Consider the following 19,331-nt stretch of genomic DNA (forward strand, 5'->3'; position numbering starts at 1 on the left):
ATGTGCTACTACTTTTATTTTAACAATTATTTCCATTTGGGCACACAAATCTCTCTTTCTTTTTTTTTTTTTTTCCTTTTTTTGAGACAGAGTCTCACCTGTTGCCTAGGCTGGAGTGCAGTGGCGTGATCTCACTTCGCTGGGTTCAAGCAATTCTCCTGTTTCAACCTCCTGAGTAGCTGGGACTACAGGTGCATGCCACCACGCCCTGGCCAATTTTTGTATTTTTAGTAGAGATGGGGTGTCACCATATTGGTCAATCTGGTCTCAAACTCCTGACCTTAGGTGATCCAACTGCTTCAGCCTCCCAAAGTGCTGGGATTACAGGCCTAAGCCACTGTGCCCAGCAAAATCTCTTTCTAATTACCCAACAGAGTCTAGCGTCAGTAATGCTGCTGCTGCTGCTTCTTTTTTTTTTTTTTTTTTTTTTGAGACAGTGTTTCACTGTTCTTGCCCAGGGTGGAGTGCAATAACAAGATCTTGGCTCACTGTAATCTCTCGAGGCTCAAGACCGGCCTGACAAACATGGAGAAACTCCCTCCCTACTAAAAATACAAAATTAATCAGGCGTGCTGGCACATGCCTGTAATCCCAGCTACTTAGGAGGCTGAGGCAGGAGAATCGCTTCAGCCCAGGAGGTGGAGGTTGCAGGGAGCCGAGATTGCGCCATTGCACTCTAGCCCAGGCAAAAAGAGCAAAACTCCATCTCAAAGAAAAAATAAATTCTACTCATCATGAAGCTTTTAGTGATAGACCTCTTATCACCACATCATCACGAGAAATACCAAATAAAAAATATTAAAAAGGCTGGGCGTGGTGGCTGAACACCGGTAATTCCAGCACTTTGGGAGGCTGAGGCAGCTGGATCATGGGGTCAGTAGTTTCAGACTAATCTGGTCAACATAGTGAAACCCATCTCTACTCAAAATGCAAAAAAAATTAGCTGGGACTGGTGGCCGGCACCTGTAATCCCAGCTGTTTGGGAGGCTGAGGCAGGAGAATTGCTTGAACCCGGGAGGTAGATGCAGTGAGCTATCATGCCATTGCACTCCAGCCTGGGTGACAGTGAGAGACTCCATCTAAAAAAAAAAAAAAAATTAGCATATTGCTCTCGCATTTTTTTTTTTTTTTAATTGAGACAGAGTCTCACTCTGTTGCCCAGGCTGGAATGTAGTGGCACGATCTTGGCTCACTGCAACCTCCGCCTCTCGGGTTCAAGTGATTCTCCTGCCTCAGCCGTCTGAGTAGCTGGGATTATAGGCACATGCCACCAGGCCTGGTTGATTTTTGTATTTTTAGTAGAGACGGGGTTTCATCATGTTGGTCAGGTTGGTCTTGAATTCCTGACCCCGTGATCTGCCCACCTCGGCCTCCCGAACTGCTGGGATTACATGTGTGAGCCATAGTCCCCGGCTTACTCACTCTTCTTTTAAGAAACTTAGATCCCAAAAGATAAGAAGTTGCTCTGACCCACAATTTTTTTTTCAGACTTTTAAGAACAGGACTAAAGAACGCTATTTACTCTCTCTGTAATATTTCAGATGTTAATAGAAGAAAGAAAACTGTATATAAAACAATCTGGGGAATTAAAGTCAAAAGCTAGTAAACTGAAATAGAAAGGGTAAACATTAAAAACGTCAATTTTATTCCTCAGTTTCTGTTGACTTACAAAGATACACATGGGCAGGAAGTCTGCCTTATGACTTCTTCCCTCTCAAATTAGATATTGTGCTTCCTCTTCCTCTCACTCTGCCCTGCTTTAGCCATCAACAAAGTTCTTTAAACAAAAACACTCAAGACCTCTGGAGGATGAGGTAAGATAAGGATGTGAAATTGCAGTGCTAACAGCTCTCTTGAGAGCACACGAGGCTGACACAGGCAGACAGGGCACAGGGAAGTTGCATGCGGGTCCTGCTCCTCCATGCGGGTCATGCACTCTGCACGATGAGGTTCCAAGTCTGAGAACAGGACACAGCCAGAGTTGAAGCAAAAATGCACTCTCAAGTCAAAGAGAATAAATGGATAAAAGCCCTTCTGCCTTTGGCACAGACAGAGGCTGAGGACTGACTATGCAGCAGTCTAAAGCACAATCTACAAAAGATGCTTCTGGTTGGGCCCCATGGCTCAAGCCTGTAATCCCAGCAGTTTGGGAGGCTGAGGTCGGTGGATCACAAGGTCAGAAGTTCCAGACCAGCCTGGCCAACATGGCAAAACCCATCTCTCTAAAAATACAAAGCTGGGTGTAGTGGCATGTGCCTATAATCCCAGCTACTCGGGAGGGGAGAATCCACCCGCCTCGGCCTCCCAAAGCATTGGGATTACAGGTGTGAGCCACTGCACCTGCCCAAAATTGACTTTTTCTATCAAAATGTCTTTTGTGTTTTTTTGTGTGTGTCTTCTCCTATATTCACAACTTCATGCTTGGAAGCTGCAGGGCTCCTCTCTCTTACCCACCCCATTTATGCCAGATGACTATTCTTTACACAGATAGACAAACCAAATACATACATACATATAGTAATGAGAGAAAATCTGAAAATATAAAGCAAATGAGCACTTTGGGAGGCCAAGGCAGGCAGATCACTTGAGACCAGGAGTCTGAGACCAGCTTGACCAACATGGCAAAACCCTGTCGCTACTAAAACTAGAAAAATGGCTGGGCACGGTGCCTCACGCCTGTAATCCCAGCACTTTGGGAGGCTGAGGCTGGCAGATCATGAGGTCAGGAGTTTGAGACCAGCCTGGCCAACATGGTGAAACCCCATCTCTACTAAAAATACAAAAATCAGTTGTGCGTGGTGGTACCTGTAATCCCAGCTACTCGGGAGGCTGAGGCAGGAGAATCGCTTGAACCCCGCAGGCAGAGGTTACAGTGAGCTGAGAAGCCCTGGGTATCTAGCCTGATATTATCAGGTGGGTCTTGTTGTTGCTCCAAGCTGGCTGGGCCCTTACAGTGAGGCTATGGTGCTCTCCTATGAAACAAACAATTCCACAGAATATGGACATTACCTAACGCCACTTTGTGACCATGAAGGATCAAGACAGAATGAGAACTCTGTAATGAAGTCTGAACATGGACAAAGCACAAACACTGTCCAAGACACAAAAATGACCAAACATCCACCATCCTAGCTAATATAACTGCTGTTTCTTTGCCAATCACAGTTTTAGCCTTGGTGTAGTCTTCCTTCCTTTTAGGTAAGATTTATTAAGTCATGCAATTACAGAATCATGCTTGTGTTTCAACAGCCATTCAGGGCAAAGCCCGTTATCAAATCCTTCCCAAATCCAACACGAGTCCCAAATCAATTAAGTCCTTTCTAATACCCTCTTACTGAGATAATGCCCCTAGTTCCCCATGGGGTACATTCTCCTGAACTGCAAAGAGTAATAAGCCCAACTTGTTCAGCTACACGTGTGTTCTTGGTGGGCTTCAGTTGAAGAGCACTGACAAAGCAGAAAAATCACGGATAACGCCATCTCCCAGAGGCAAGCACTGTGGGTATTCTGGCATATTTCCTTCCTGACGTTTTTCACTGAATGTCTTTATATATATAGTTGAAATCTCCACACTGTTTCAGTCACCTTTATTTACTTCCCCTCCTCAGGAATGAATGAATAATACATTTGTTGTTGTTTCATAAACATTTCTATGATCATCTAGAAGGCAAGCTCCTGAGAGGTAAGACAATGTCTTATGTTTCTTAGTCTCTGCACAGTCAAGGATGTATTTAGTTTATAACAAATACCTATGGACAAAGTGGAATTTTTTTTTTAAGATGGGGTCTCACTTCTGTTGTGCAGGCTGGAGTGCAATGGCACGATCTTGGCTCACTGTAACCTCCGCCTCCCGGGTTCAAGGGATTCTTCTGCCTCAGCCTCCCAGGTAGCTGGGATTACAGGCATGCAGCACAATGCCAAGCTAATTTTTGTATTTTTAATAGAGATGGGTTTTCACTATGTTGGCCAGGCTGGTCTTGAACTCCTGACCTCAAGTGATTCACCTGCTTCGGCCTCCCACAGTGCTGAGATGACAGGCATGAGCCACTGTGCCTGGCCGAAGTGGGGTACTTTGAATATTCGGACCTTGGTCTGAATGAAACACAACAGGAAGAATGAGTCAATTATTCTTCTGGGTCCAAATCTATAATGCTCCGAATACCACATGCCTCATGTCTGGCATGTCTAGAAATATATACCAATCCAACTTTTCTCCTTAGTTCATGAAATCCCAAGGACAAGTATGAAAGGCTTATCATTTTATCACCATGATTACAGGAAATTCATAGAAACAAGCTTGGATTATATGTGTGTGCTTATTTGTATATACATACACACCCACATACATTGACCAAAGCAAACGAAATCTCACTATCATAGTTCCTAATGACAGAGCCATGGTGGCTCATGCCTGTAATCCCAGCACTTTGGGAGGCCAAGGTGGGCAGATCACTTGAAGTCAGGAGTTTGAGATCAGCCTGGCTAACATAGTGAAATCCCGTCTCTACTAAAAACACACAAAAAATTAGCCAGGTATGGTAGCGTGCACCTGTAGCCCCAGCTACTTGGGAAGGCTGAGGCAGATTTGCTTGAACCTGTGAGGCCGAGGTTGCAGTGAGCTAAGATTACACCACTGCATTCCAGCATGGGTGACAAACAAGGCCTCTTTTTTTGACACCCTATTTAAAAACAAAAACAAAAACAGAGCCAACGAAAGGAAGGGAAAATGCCATGATGCATTCATCATCAAACTTGTTTGATGCCAAGAAAGAAGTATATGCGTGGGTCGGGCGCGGTGGCTCATGCCTGTAATCCCAGCACTTTGGGAGGCCGAGGCAGGTGGATCACGAGGTCAAGAGATCAAGACCATCCTGGTCAACATGGTGAAACCCTGTCTCTACTAAAAATACAAAAAATTAGCTGGGCATGGTGGCGTGTGCCTGTAATCCCAGCTACTCAGGAGGCTGAGGCAGGAGAATTGCCTGAACCCAGGAGGCGGAGGTTGCGGTGAGCCGAGATCATGCCATTGCACTCCAGCCTGGGTAACAAGAGCGAAACTCTGTCTCAAAAAAAGAAGTATATGCAACCAAAGCAGTGTTTCTTAACTTTCGCATTACTGATATTTTGAGTTGGATAATTGTTTTTTTCCCTTGAGATAGTGTCTCAGCTCTGTTGCTCAGGCTGGAGTGCAGTGGTGTGATCATGGCTCATTGCAGCCTTGACCTCTTAGGGTAAAGCCATCCTCCCACCTCAGCCTACCAAGTAGCTGGGACTACAGGTACATGCCACTATGCACGGCTAATTAAAAACATTTTCTTGGCTGGGTGCAGTGGCTCACACCTGTAATCTGAGCACTTTGGGAGACTGAAGCAGGTGGATCACAATATCAGGAGTTCGAGACCACCCTGGCCAACATGGTGAAACCCCATCTATACCAAAAATACAAAAATTAGCTGGGCGTGGTCATGTATGCCTGTAATCACCACTACTCAGGAGGCTGAGGCAGTATGATCACTTGAACCTGGGAGGTTGCAGTGGGCTGAGAGGGCGCTACTGTACTCCAGCCTGGGCAATAGAGTGAGACTCCATCTCAAAAAAAAAAAAATTTCCTTGTAGAAGACCGGGTCTCACTCTGCGGCCCAGGCTGATCTCAAACTCTTTGGCTCAAGTGATCCTCCTGCCTCAGCTTCCCAAAGGGCTGGGCTTACAGGCATGAGCCATCATGCCTGGCCTTGCATAATTCTTTGTTGTTGGCTATCCTGTGCAGTGTGGGATATTTGGCAGCATTATCATTCCTCTGCCGTAGTGGTAAACACATGTCCCTAGACATTGCCAAATGTTCCCTGGGAACGTGAGGTGGGGAGGTGGGAAAATTGCCTTAGGTTGAGAACCAACAAACAAAAGCAACATGTTTTCATGGCTTTTACCACCAGCTATGTCCTGGTGACAGGCAAAACTATAACCCAGCCAGAGGACTCTCCTGAACTCCCAACCACACACCCAACATGCTGCTCGACCTCTCCACTTGGATAATGCCGAGGCACCTGAAGCTCATCTCCCAGACCTCTTATCCTAGTAGATGCCACCAGCTACACAAGCTGCAAATTCATCTACCTTTTCCTTTACCTCCCAACTCTACAGTTAATTCAATGTCCTACTAATTAAAACCTTTAAACAGTTATCTTATCTATATCTTCCTTGTTATTCCTGTGATAATACCTTAGTTCGTTATTTTTTCTTTTTCACTGATGTTTCTGAGTCATAACTGCATTAGTTCTAACATGCTTAAATTCATAGCTTTTAGTTTTACTGGCTTTTAAGCTACTTTCCATACTGCCATTAACGGAATCTTTTTACCCTATAAGGATGATCTTCCTTCTGTTCTCATCTGCCCTGTTCTCCCTCCTCTGGGTGATTGTTAGGAACGCTGCTAAAGACAGTTTTAGGTAATGATGGCCCAGTGAAGGAGGATCGCAGAATCTTCCTTTGTCAGCATCGAAAGAATATACTAAAAAAAGTTTTAAAATTTACCAGTAGCAATCAAACAAAGAAAGGAGTAAACCTTCCTGCTGCAAATGTTGAAACGTGGGTGCAAAGAGAAAATTCAAAAATGGCTGATAATTAGGCCTCCAATACTGGGAAGGAGTAAGGAAGAAAGAAGGTAACTTGACAAAATCTTGTGATGTCCATTAATATTCCAAGCTGGAGACAAGCAGCCTGAGGAGAAGACAGCTCTAGAAAAAGTTAGACACACATAATCAAGGGATTTCAGCAGAATCAGGAAGAACTGCCAAGGTATGCAACTTTCCAGGGAGGTGGACAGCTACCACAGGGGAGGTATCTCTAATTGGAAGGACAGATCGGGTCCAGGTACAAGCCAAGCCATTTCATCTTCAGAGGGGTTAACACCATGGGTTAGCTCCCTCTCCCATCCCAAGGCTATAGAAACGTAGATACAAAGCACTTATACAGACCTCGAAATGTAATGTGTGAAGGGCAGAAAAACTAGTTCCAAGTTTTTTTTTTTTGTTTTTTGTTTTTTTTTGAGACGGAGTTTCGCTCTTGTTACCCAGGCTGGAGTGCAATGGCGCAATCTCGGCTCACCGCAACCTTCGCCTCCTGGGCTCAGGCAATTCTCCTGCCTCAGCCTCCTGAGTAACTGGGATTACAGGCACGCGCCACCATGCCCAGCTAATTTTTTTTTTTTTTTTTTTAAGAGAGCGTCTTAGTCTGTCACCCAAGCTTGAGTGCAGTGGTACAATCCTGGCCGACTGCAACCTCCACTTCTTGGGCTCAAGTGATTCTCCAGCTTCAGCCAGGACTGAACCATTGATATCAGCTAATTTTTTATTTTTTGTAGAGATGGGGTTTCTCCATCTTTCCCAGACTGATCCTGAGCTCAAGCAATCCACCAGCTTTGGCTTCCCAAAGTGCTGGGATTGCAGGTGAGCCAATGTGTTTGGCCCACTTATTTATTTTTAGAGATAGGGTCTTGCTCTGTTGCCCAGGCTGCAGTGCAGTGGCATGACCACAGCTCACTGAAACCTTGACCCCCTTGGTTCAAGCAGTCCCTCCACCTCAGCCTTCTGAGTTCATGGCACTACAGGTGCATGCCACCATATCTGGCTAATTTTTTCTTTTTTTTGTAGAGACAGAATCTCACTATATTGCCCAGGCTAGTCCTGACCTCTTGAGCTTAAATCTGTCCACCTCGCCCTCCCAAAGTGCTGGAGTTTCTCCAAAAGTTTCTATTCTATTTCAAAGAAGATCTGAGGTAAATTATTTTAAAGTAATAACTGAAGATCAGTTCACCTTGCCTTTGGGAGATACAGGCTGGGCAAACATTTACAACTACAGAAAGAGTAATTAGTCAAATAAAATTACTACCTGTTATAACTGTCTCTATTTAAAACAAGAGAAACATACACAAAAATATACCATTTCCTTTACTCACTTTTGTGATAGTTTTTAAGATGGCAAGGCGATCTGCAGGGGGTGGTAAACCCACAAACAGTGTTTTGTCCAGGCGGCCTGGGCGCAGGATTGCAGGGTCAATTATATCTAGAGAAGAAGGGAGGAAAAAGTCTTAATAAAACTTTTAATTTTAATTTAATTTTATTTTTTTGAAACAGGGTCTCGTTCTGTCTCCCAGATTCTGTCTCCCATCTCAGCTCCCTGCAGCCTCAACCTCCCAGGCTCAGGTGATTCTCTCACCTCAGCCTCCCGAGTAGCTAAGACTACAGGGGCATGCCACCATGCCTAATTTTTTTTTTTGAAACGAAGTCTCGTTCTGTCACCAGGCTGGAGTGCAGTGGCACAATCTTGGCTCACTGAAACCTCTGCCTCCTGGGTTCAAGTGATTCTCGTGCCTCTGCCTCCCAAGAAGCTGGGATTACAGGCATGCGACACCATGTCCAGCTACTTTTTGTATTTTTAGTAGAGACTGGGTTTCACCATGTTGCCCAGGATGGTCTTGATCTCTGGACCTCGTGAGCCGCCCCCATCGGCCTCCCACAGTGCTGGGATTATAGGTGTAAGCCACGATGTTTGGCCGAAAATGGTGTAGTTTTTAATCCTTTAACAGATATATGCTTTGCAAATATTTTCTCCTAGTCTGTGGTTTATTTTTATGTTCTCTTATTTGCACTTTTTAAAGAGACTGAGTCTCACTGTGCTGCCCAGGCTAGCCTCGAACTCTTGAGTTCAAGGGAGCCTCTTGACTCAGTCTCCTGAGTAGCTGGGTTTACAGGTGTGTACCACCGCACCTGGCTTACTGGCACCTTTCAAAGAGCAGTTTATCTATTTGCTCTTTTATGGTTTGTGCTTTTAATGTCATATAGGAAATCTGCTTAATCCAAGGTAGAAAAAAATTTCTCCAGTGTTTTCTTCCAAGAATTTTATAGTGTTGTTTTCATTGGTTTTTGATTCATTTTGACTTGTGGCATGTGGTAGCGGTATGGAATAAGGTTCAGTTTTTCTTTTTGCCTATAGATATTCAATTGCTCCAGTACCCACTGTTGAAAAGACTTTACATTATCCACTGCATTGCCTTTGTGCTTTATAAAAACATAAACTATCTAGATATGCATAGGAATACTTCTGGATTTTTTTTCTGTTCCTTTGATCTATGTGTCTCAGATCTATGCCAATTTTCATGCTGTTGAAACATCTTTTAATTTAAACATAGAAACACAGGCCAGGCATGGAGGCTCACACCTGTAATCTCAGCACTTTGGGAGGCTGAGGTGAGAAGATCACTTGAGGTCAGGAGTTCCAGAACAGCCTGGGCAACATGGTGAAACTTGGTCTCTACTAAAAATACAAAAATTAGCCAAGTGTGGTGGTGTGCACCTGTAATCCCAGCCACTCAAGAGACTGAGGCAGCAGAATTCTTGAACCTGGGAAGCAGAGGTTGCAGTGAGCCAAGATCATGCCACTGCACTCCAGCCTGGGCAACAGAGTGAGACCGTCTTTTAAAAAAAAAAAAAAAAAAAGTGTCCCAGGTGCAATGGCTCACACCTGTAATCCCAGCACTTTGGGAGGCCGAGGTGGGCAGATTACCTGAGGTCAGGAGTTTGAGACCTCCCTGACCATCATGGAGAAATCCCATCCCTACTAAAAATACAAAATTAGTCAGGCATGGTGGCACATGCCTAGATTTCCAGCTACCCCAGAGGCTGAGGCAGAATAGCCTGAACTCGGGAGGCAGAGGTTGTGGTGAGCTGAGACGATGCCATTGCACAGCAGCCTGGGCAACAAGAGTGAAACTCCACTTCAAAACAAACAAACAACCCCACAAAAACAAATCTTCTTCTTCTTTTTTTTTTTTTAAAGAGACTGGGTCTCACTATGTTGCCCAGGCTGGAGTATAGTGGCTATTCACAGGCGCGATCCCACTACTGATCAGCCAGGGAGTTTTGACCTGCTCCATTTCCGACCCAGGCCGGTTCACCCCTCCTTAGGCAACCTGGTAGTCCCCTGCTCCCGGGAGGTCACCATATTGATGCCGAACTTAGTGCAGACACCCGATCAGCATAGTGCACTACAGCCCAGAACTCCTGGACTCAAGAGATTCTCCAGCCTCAGCCTCCCGAATAGCTGGGACTACAGGTACGCACCACCGTGCCCGGCAGAACTCTCTTTTTCAAATGTTGATAAGCAGCACCTACTGTTCTATATCAAGGACCCCCCCTGCCCACCACTGCAAAAAAGCTATTACAGCTTACCATTGGTAAAAAAAAAAAACACAACACACTAATTAAAAAAGAAAAAAAAAAGTTAAAATTGAGAGGTAAGAGTAGCAACTTTTAACTTTAGGAAAGCATTATTTTGTTACAAATTGACCCTAAATTTTAGGCAAAGGTAGAAAGATAATTCTATGAGGGAGTAATTAATCTTTGCAACAAAGGTGCTAGGACAAGTGGATTTTTTTTTTTTTTTTTTTTTCCTTTCTGGAGACAAGGTCTCACGCTGTAGCCCAGGCTGGAGTGCAGTGATATATATATATATATCATAGCTCACTGAAGCCTTGATCTCCTGAGCTCTGTCAGGCCTCCACGTGCAAGCCTGGACCCAGAAAGTCTAAAGTCCTGCCTACTTTGGCTGAGCACCCCCCAACCCCTGTCTGCGTTTGCCATTATCTCTGATCACCCATTATCTCTGATCACCCAGCGGAGCCTCCCCCTCCACCCACATAAGCTTCCCTTCATCCCACCCAACCATCTTAACTACTAATTAAGTAAAAAGAAAACACGATTTTTTTTTTTTTTTTTTTTTTTTGAGACAGAGTTTCGCTCTTGTTACCCAGGCTGGAGTGCAATGGCACGATCTCGGCTCACCGCAACCTCCGCCTCCTGGGTTCAGGCAATTCTCCTGCCTCAGCCTCCTGAGTAGCTGGGATTACAGGCACGCGCCACCACGCCCAGCTAATTTTTTGTATTTTTAGTAGAGACGGGGTTTCACCATGTTGACCAGGATGGTCTCGATCTCTTGACCTCGTGATCTACCCGCCTCGGCCTCCCAAAGTGCTGGGATTACAGGCTTGAGCCACTGCACCTGGCCCATCTTAACTACTCTTACCCCACCTGCCATTGTAACTGAACTTATGGCAATGTATACTCCTTGCCCCTACCCCCACTACTGTAACCTATCTTACTCTGTACCACCCCTGCCCCCTCCCCAAAAGATTTGCCCCAACCTATAAAACCAACTCCTAACCCACCACCCTTCTCTAACGCCCTTTTCAGCCTTAGCCCACATGCACCCAGGTAAATAAACAGCCATGTTGCTCACACAAAGCCTGTTTGCGGGGGGTTGGGGGGGTGGGGGGGTGTCTCTTCATTCAAAGCGCAAATTTTAACAGGCTCAAGAAATCCTCCCACTTCAGCCTCCCAAGTAGCTAGGACTAGAGGCATGCACAACCATGCCCATCTAATTTTCTTTATTTTTTGTAGCACTGAGGTCTCACTACGTTGCCCAGGCTGGTCTTGAACTCTTGAGCTCAAACAATTCTCCAGTGTTGACCTCCCAAAGTGCTGGGATTACCAGCATGAGTCACTGTACTGGGCCTGACATGGGTGGGATACTGACACTCAAAAGAATGAATTTGGATACTTTCTTCACACATACAAATTAACTCAAAGTGGATCAAAGACTTAAATGTAAGAGCTAAAAGCATAAAACTTTGAGAAGAAAATGCAGGAGTTAATTTTTGTGACCGTTGGTTAGGCAATGACATTTACACCACTGACATAACATCAAAATTGTAGGCAATAAAAGAAAAAACACATCAATTGGAATTTATCAAAATCAAAAACTTGTTACAGGACAAAAATGAATACTGGATAACTAAAAAAATAAAATAAAAACAACAACAAAAAACTTGTTTCAAATGACATCAAGAAAGAGAAGACAATCCACAGATTGGGTGAAAATATACGTAAATCACATATCTGATTTTAGACTTGTATCTAGAAGAAAGAACTCTTTCTACTCCATGACAAGGCAAATAACCTAACTAAAGAATGATTCAAACAGACATATCCCCAAAGAAGATATACAAATGACCAACAAGCACAATAAAAGATGTTCAACACTTCCAGTTATCATAATGCAAATCAAATCAGAGTGAAATACTACCTCATATCCACTAGAATGGCTATAATTTAAAAAGACAGTAATAGGTATTAGTAAGAACATGAATAAATTAGAACTCTCATATATTGTAATATCAGAATGACTAGTGGGAATATAAAAAATGATGCAGCCATTTTGGAAGAGTTTAGCAGTTTCTCAAAACGTTAAACATGGAGTTATCGTATGATCCAGCAATTCTACTCCTAGATATAGACCCAGGAAAAATTAAAACCTATGTCCACACAAAAATGTACACATGAATGCAGCATTATTCATAGTAGCCAAAAAACAGAAATAGCCCAGATGTCTAACTGGTGATTAAACAAAATGTGGTATATCCATACTATGGCATATTATTTCATAATGAAAAGGAATGAAGTACTGGTACATTCTACAATATGAATAAACTTTGACAACATTATGCTAAGGGAAAGAAGCCAGACTTAAAAGCCCACATACTATATTATGCTATTTACATAAGATATCCAGAATAGACACATTTATGCAGACAGAAAGTAGATGATGGCCAGTAGTGGCTCATGCCTAAAACCTCAGTACTTTCAGAGGCCAAGGCAGGAGGCCTGCTGCAGGCCAGAGTTTGAGACCAACTTGGCTAAAATAATGAGACCCTGTCTCTACAAAAAAAAAAAAAGGAAGGAAGGAAAAAAGGAATCAAGGAAGGAAGGGAGGGAATGTGGGAGGGAGTAAGGTGTGGATTAGTGGTTGCCTAAGGCCGGAGATGAGAAAAGAAAAAGTGAATGCTAACAGGCATGAGATTTTTTAAGGGTGATAGAAATTTTTTCTTACTCCGTTGCCCAGGTTGGAGTGTAGTGCTGCAATTTTGGCTCACTGCAACCTCTGCCTCCTGGGTTCAAGCTATTCTCCTGCCTCAACCTCCCAAGTAGTTGGGACTATAGGCGTGTACCACCACGCCCGGCTAATTTTTCTGTTTTCGGTAGAGAAGAGGTTTCCTGTGTTGGCCAGGCTGATCTCAAACTTCTGGCCTCAAGTGATCCACCCGCCTTGGCCTCCCAAAGTGTTAGGATTACAGGCGTGAGCCACCTCTCCCAGGCCAGGTGATGCAAATATTCTAAGATTAGATTGTTGGGATGGCTGTAAAGCTTTATAAATATACTCAAAACCACTGAATGATATACTTAAAATGGGTAAGTTTTAAGATATCCCACTTATATCTCAGTCAAACTTTTTAAAAAAATGAATCCTTAGACTAACAACACTATAAATATAGCCAATGAAAATAATGACAAGATCAGACAACCTTCATGAAATAGGTTTCTACTTACGATTCATTAAACAATAAGAATAAAAATGACTTTTTGTTTGTTTGTTTGTTTTGAGACAGAATCTCATTCTGTTGCCCAGGCTGGAGTGCAGTAGCACAATCTCAGCTCACTGCAACCTCCACTTCCCAGGTTCAAGTGATTCTTGTGGCTCAGCTTCCCAAGTAGCTGGGGTTACAGGTGTGTGCCACCATACCGAGGTTGTTTTTTGCTTTTGTTTTGTTTTGTTTTGTTTTGTTTTTGTATTTTTAGTAGAGACTAAAAATAATCTCTTTAGTAGAGATTTCACCATATTAGCCAAGGCTGGTCTTGAACTCCTGGCCTCAAATAATCTGTCACTTCAGCCTCCCAAAGTGCTGGGATTACAAGTGTGAGCCATCCTGCCCAGCCCTAAACAAATAATTATTGAGCTCTACCACATACCATGGCATCTATAAATCAGCTGAAGTTCTGGCTGGGTATAACTTAATTTTAAAAGGGCAGAACTGTGCCAAAGGGCAAAACATACAGGCTTGACCATGGCACCAAGTCATTGTTCAATTACATTCAATAATGCATTCAACAATGACCCAAAGCATCCAGACTAGATGGGTGAAGAAACACTCCATTTAGCTTGGAACTTCAGTGGTAAATACCTTAGTACAATGAAATAAATACCTTCTCTGTGAGTCATCCACTCTTTTATAATTATTAAGGGCTTAGAATGGACAGAGACTCTAACTAGAAGCTACCTCTCAGATACAAAAGTGCAGAACAAATCCCTGCCCTGCAGAAGCTTGCACAAAATAATCATAATTTACTTACTTATTTATTTATTTATTTATTTATTTATTTATTTATTGAGACAGGGTATTACTCTGTTATCCAGGCTGGAGTACTGGAATGCAGTGGTGTAATCATAGCTCACTGTGGCCTCAAACTTCTGGTTTCAAGTTATTCTCCTGCCTCAGCTTCCCAAGTAGCTGGGATTACAGGTACACACCAGTGTATCCAGCTAATATTTATTTTATTTTGTAGAGATGGGGTCTTGCTTTGTTGCCTGGGATAGTAGGGAACTCCTAGCCTCAAGTGATCCTCTTGCCTCAGCCTCCCAAAGTGCTGGGATTACAGGTGTGAGCCACCACACTCTGCCCTTATTTATTTTTCCAACTGAGCCATACACAGAAGGCAGAACCTCTTTCTGGATAGTATGCTGATACTGGTAGAAAATAGATAATTATTGAGTAGAAGAGAAAGTAATAAGATATTTGGGTTTAATAACTGTGCAGGAATATCTTTTTAACCAGCTGGATGACTGATTAAGGGGGAACAGGCAGTTCCCTGAGAACATCCTTTATGGGAGCTGGTATGTTAAGAAGGGAATGCAAAGATGTATGTAGGAGAGTCTAAAACTAGGGTACAAGGAACTGCATCTCCTCTGGTTAAGCACAAGGAAGTCACTTATTTCCAGAAAAGAATGTGGACTTTGATACAGCACACATTAGAAGAGGGCTAGGGCTGTGCACGGTGCTTCCCGCCTATAATCCCAGCACATTGGGAAGCTGAGGTGGGAGGATCTCTTGAGCCCAGGAATTTGAGACGAGTCTGGGCAACATAGTGAGACATCATCTCTACAAAAAATATTTTTAAAAAATTAACTGGGTGTAGTTGTGTGTGCCTGCAGTCCCAGCTACATGAGAGGCTGAAGGGATGATCTCTTCAGCCTAGGAGGTTGAGGCTGCAGTGAGCTGTGACTGCATTACTGCACTCTAGCCTAGGCTACAGAGTGAGACCCTGTCTCAAAAAAGCAAATAAACAAATGGTGTTATCTCGCCACTGCACTCCAGTGACAGAGTGAAACTGTCTCAAAAAAAAAAAAAAAAAAAAAGAAAGAAAGAAAAAAAGAAAAAGAAAAAAAAAAGGAAAGGGCTGTCCCAGTTATTCAGAATAACTGAAGGTGGAATGGTGAAAGTATTTTCATTTACTTTCTAGGCATTAGTACTTCGATAATGGGAAAAAATTAAAGGCAAGAAGATGAAAAATAAGACAAAAGAGGAAATTCAGAAGATCATTCCAGGAGGGTTTAAGACCAAGTGCTAAGCCCACAAATTAAACAAACAAATAAAAAGTCACATGGAAAGAATGAGAATGACAAGGAACTTTTTTTTTTTTTAAAGTAATGCCTATAAATTATGAAGAAAAATAATTTTGAACTCAAAATTTTATCCCAGCCAGGTTACCAATCCAAATTAAGGTGGAATAAAGATACTTTCAAATATAAAAGAACTATGGGGGATGGTCTCACATTTGGAAAAACAAATCAAATATACAAACAATCGAAAAAAATCTACTTCCTACATAATCTTTCTTAGAAAGCCACTGGAAGATAAGCTCCATCAAAATGAAGCCATAAGCAAGGAAAACACACACAAAACCCATGAGATCAGAAACAAAGGACAAATGAAGGAAAACAGTAAAGGAAGTCCTGAAATAACAGCTGTTTAGACCATGGGCCTAAAGCAACCAGTCCAGATTAGAGCAGGAAGGTGGAAAGCTCCAGAGCAGGCAGCCCCAAACTACAGCCCGCGGGCCGCATGAGGTCCCCTGAGGCCATTTATCCGGCACACACACCCCCACCCCGCTGCATTTCAGGAAGGGGCACCTCTTTCATTGGTGGTCAGTGAGAGGAGCACAGTATGTGGCGGCCCTCCAACGGTCTGAGGGACAGTGAACTGGCCCCCTGTGTAAAAAGTTTGGGGACGCCTGCTCCAGAGGGAGGTCTCTAGAAACAAACAGAGCTGGTATGTCATTTAATAAATAACATTGACAGCTCTATAAAATATGTGTATAGTAACAGAAAACAAAGCAAAAGAAAAAAATGAGGGCAACCGAATCCCAGAACAAGAGTTACAGGAGAAAGAAAATCTAATCAGTGTCACGCTTGGGTCAGCAGAGAGAAATACTGACACAGCCATAGTAATGTAAATACTGACTAGTGACTTAACCAAAAGTTCTGATCAAACTATATTACAATACTGGGAGGATGGAGAAGAAGGCAGATGGTGTGGCAGTGATGGTTGGGGTGGAGGGTGTGGAGAAAGGGTGAATGAAAGATAACTGAACCTTCATCTACCTTAAAATGAAGTTAATGGGCAGTTTAAAATGGGTAAGAAATAGCCATATGAGCACATCTGAAAATACGAAGGAAAAAAATAGCTCAAGTGGTTGCCTCTGCACAGGGGATTAGAAGGGATGGGACAGAGAACAATAATTTTTGTTATAAGCTTTTCCTGCCATTTGATTTGAAACTGAGGTCCTTCCCTTGATATGTGAAAATCACAACTGGAGCTGAGATTTGGGTGGGGACACAGAACCAAACCATATCAGTCACCAATGTTCAACTTTTGCACACATGTAGTTTCTTCTTAGGGCTGTTGTGAGGTTTCACATGGTAAAGCGCTCAACAGAGGGCCTGGTACTTAGTAGATGCTCTAAGAACCTAGTTGTTATTACTGGTAAGTGTTTTAAATAATATGGACTTGTAAATAAAATAAAATAAACTTATTTTCATCTCCTTTAACAGATATTTTAGAACTAAAAACAGACCAACTTTTCTCCAAGTGTTCCCTATCTCAGAAGTGGCAAAACCTTTTACCCAGTATAGGTAAAACAATCTAACAATAAGAATAGCCCTTATTTATTTTCTTTCTCTTACTCGACATCTAATTCCAGAGAATCCTATTGGTTTTACTTCCAAAATATGTCTCTTTTATGCTGTGAGTAAAGACATACCCAAGACTGGGAAGAAAGAAAAAAAAAGTCTCAAATTTTACCACTTCTTACTTCTCCCATTAAGCTCATACAAATTTCTCCCATGGACTGTAGATCTTCTAGCTCAGAGTATCTTTTGTGTCAAGGACTTCTCTGGGAATACAGAAAGTTTATGGACTGCTTCTTAAATGTTTTCCAATGTATAAAGTAAAATATATCAGAAAAATTATAAGAAAGTCAATGGTTAAAAGTTGGTCTTTTAGTCTAAAAGTTATCAAACTGTTAGAAAAACTGCTCATTACCCTCCAATAGCTCCCCATCACATCAGAATAAATTCCACATCCCTTGCTGTAGCTTGAAAGGCCCCTTGCAACTCTCCATCACTGTCTCCCTTATTCATTTCACTTTAGGCACACTGGTCTTGCTGGTTTTCCAACATGCCAAGCTTATTTTCCTCTCAGGGCCTGTATTATACTTACTGTTTGTTCTCTATCTGGAATTCTCTCATCTCTCAGATTTCTGCATGGCTTGGTTCACATAATTTGGCTTCATGTGCACATGCCATTTTCTGAAGAAGCCTTCCCAGGCAACAGTATCTAAATTAGCCTCTCCTCCCTAACCACTAGTCATTCTCTATTATCTCACCCTGTTACTTCTCCTTTATTTCCTGAGATGAGGCTTGCTCTGTCACCCAGGCTGGAGTGCAATGGTGAAATCTTAGCTCACTGCAGGCTCTGCTTCCTGGGTTTTCAAGAGATTCTCCTGCCTCAGCCTCATGAGTAGCTGGAATCACTGGCACCCACGACCACCTCTGGCTAATTTTTGCATTCGTAGTAGACACGATGTTTCGCCAAGTTGGTCAGGCTGATCTTGAACTTATGACCTCAGGTGATCTATCCTCCTCAGCCTCTCAAAGTGCTGGGACTGCAGGCATGAGCCACTGAACCCAGCCTCATTTTATTTATTTATTACTCCCAGTCCCACCCCACCCTGTTCCCCAGCTCCAAAGCAGAATATACGCCGGCAAAGAGTTTTCTGATTTGTTCACCTTTGGATTCCCAAAGCTCAGCAGGACCAGGCATACAGTAAATATCCAATAATTATTGGATGAATGAAAGAGCAAATCTCCTTACAGATTAAAGAAAATTATATTAATATGACTGATCCACAACATCAAACCATAAGGTGGTTAAACAACTTGCTTAATAAAAGGGAGAATGTGTTAAAAAGAAAAATATAGGTACAAAGGATTAAAGCTGACCACAGATATTTTTACATTTCCATTTCCTCTCCTTTTGAAGCTGGTCCTTTCTGTCACAACCAAGAACAATAAGGTTTGCCTATTCTGGGGTTCGCCTTTAAGAATAATGGTAGCTTCCATTTTCGATGCTTAGAATCTGCCTACCACATAAGAAATGCAAGCACTCTGAGAGAAGCATGCTACTGGAAGCCCAAGCCACATGAAAAGAACTTAAAAGATGAGAATTATTTTGGGGGTGGGGTGGGTTGGGAGAGAGACCAAGGATCGTGAAGGCATTGTGAGCAAAGAGGCCACTGTTGAAATGGATTCTCTGGTCCAGCCACTCCAAGCCGATAGCTTGTGGATCCAAGATGAACTATCCAGGCAAGCCCATCCCAAACTCCTGACCTAAAAATTGTGAACCAAGCAAGAATGACTTTTTTTTTTAGATGGAGTCTCACTCTGTCACCCAGGCTGGAGTGCAGTGGTGCTATCTGGGCTCACTGCAACCTCTGCCTCCCAGGTTCAAACAATTATCCTACCTCAGCCTTCTGAGTAGCTGGGACTATAGCCACCTATAATTTCTGAATTTTTAGTAGAGGCAGAGTTTCACGTTGTGGGACAGGTCTTGAACTCATAACCTCAAGTGATCCACCTGCCTTGGCCTCCCAAAGTGCTGGGATTACAGATGTGTCACTGCGCCCAGCCACAAATGGTGATTTTAAAGCACTAAGCTTTATAGTAGTTTGTTATACAGCAACAGCTAACCAGAACATCAGGCAAGAAGGGAATTCTTAAAGCTAAGCAGAAAAGAAGTTATAAGCAATCAAAAGAATATCACATGAGGCCGGTCGTGGTGGCTCATGCCTGTAATCCCAGCACTTTGAGAGGTCAAGGCAGGCAGA

At 43.0% G+C, this 19,331-nt stretch overlaps 1 protein-coding gene across 5 annotated transcripts in view; it reads right to left on the reverse strand.

Moving 5' to 3' along the window:
- The window catches only part of NVL (nuclear VCP like), a 104,918-nt gene that overhangs the window by 18,387 nt on the left and 67,200 nt on the right, over nucleotides 1-19,331 (reverse strand). For 4 of the 5 annotated variants that reach the window (XR_745172.3, XM_003930311.4, XM_010340908.3 and 1 more), the window contains one exon: nucleotides 7,955-8,061. Coding sequence is in view for 4 of the 5 variants with exons in the window: in XM_003930311.4 (XP_003930360.3) it covers nucleotides 7,955-8,061 (107 nt within the window). In the remaining variant the exon portion in view is untranslated. Of the gene's footprint in view, nucleotides 1-7,954; nucleotides 8,062-19,331 lie in introns of those variants that run through there. The other variant, XM_074385244.1, reaches the window with a different exon arrangement.

This window comes from Saimiri boliviensis, chromosome 14, assembly GCF_048565385.1.
Source record: "Saimiri boliviensis isolate mSaiBol1 chromosome 14, mSaiBol1.pri, whole genome shotgun sequence".
Taxonomy (NCBI): domain Eukaryota; kingdom Metazoa; phylum Chordata; class Mammalia; order Primates; family Cebidae; genus Saimiri; species Saimiri boliviensis.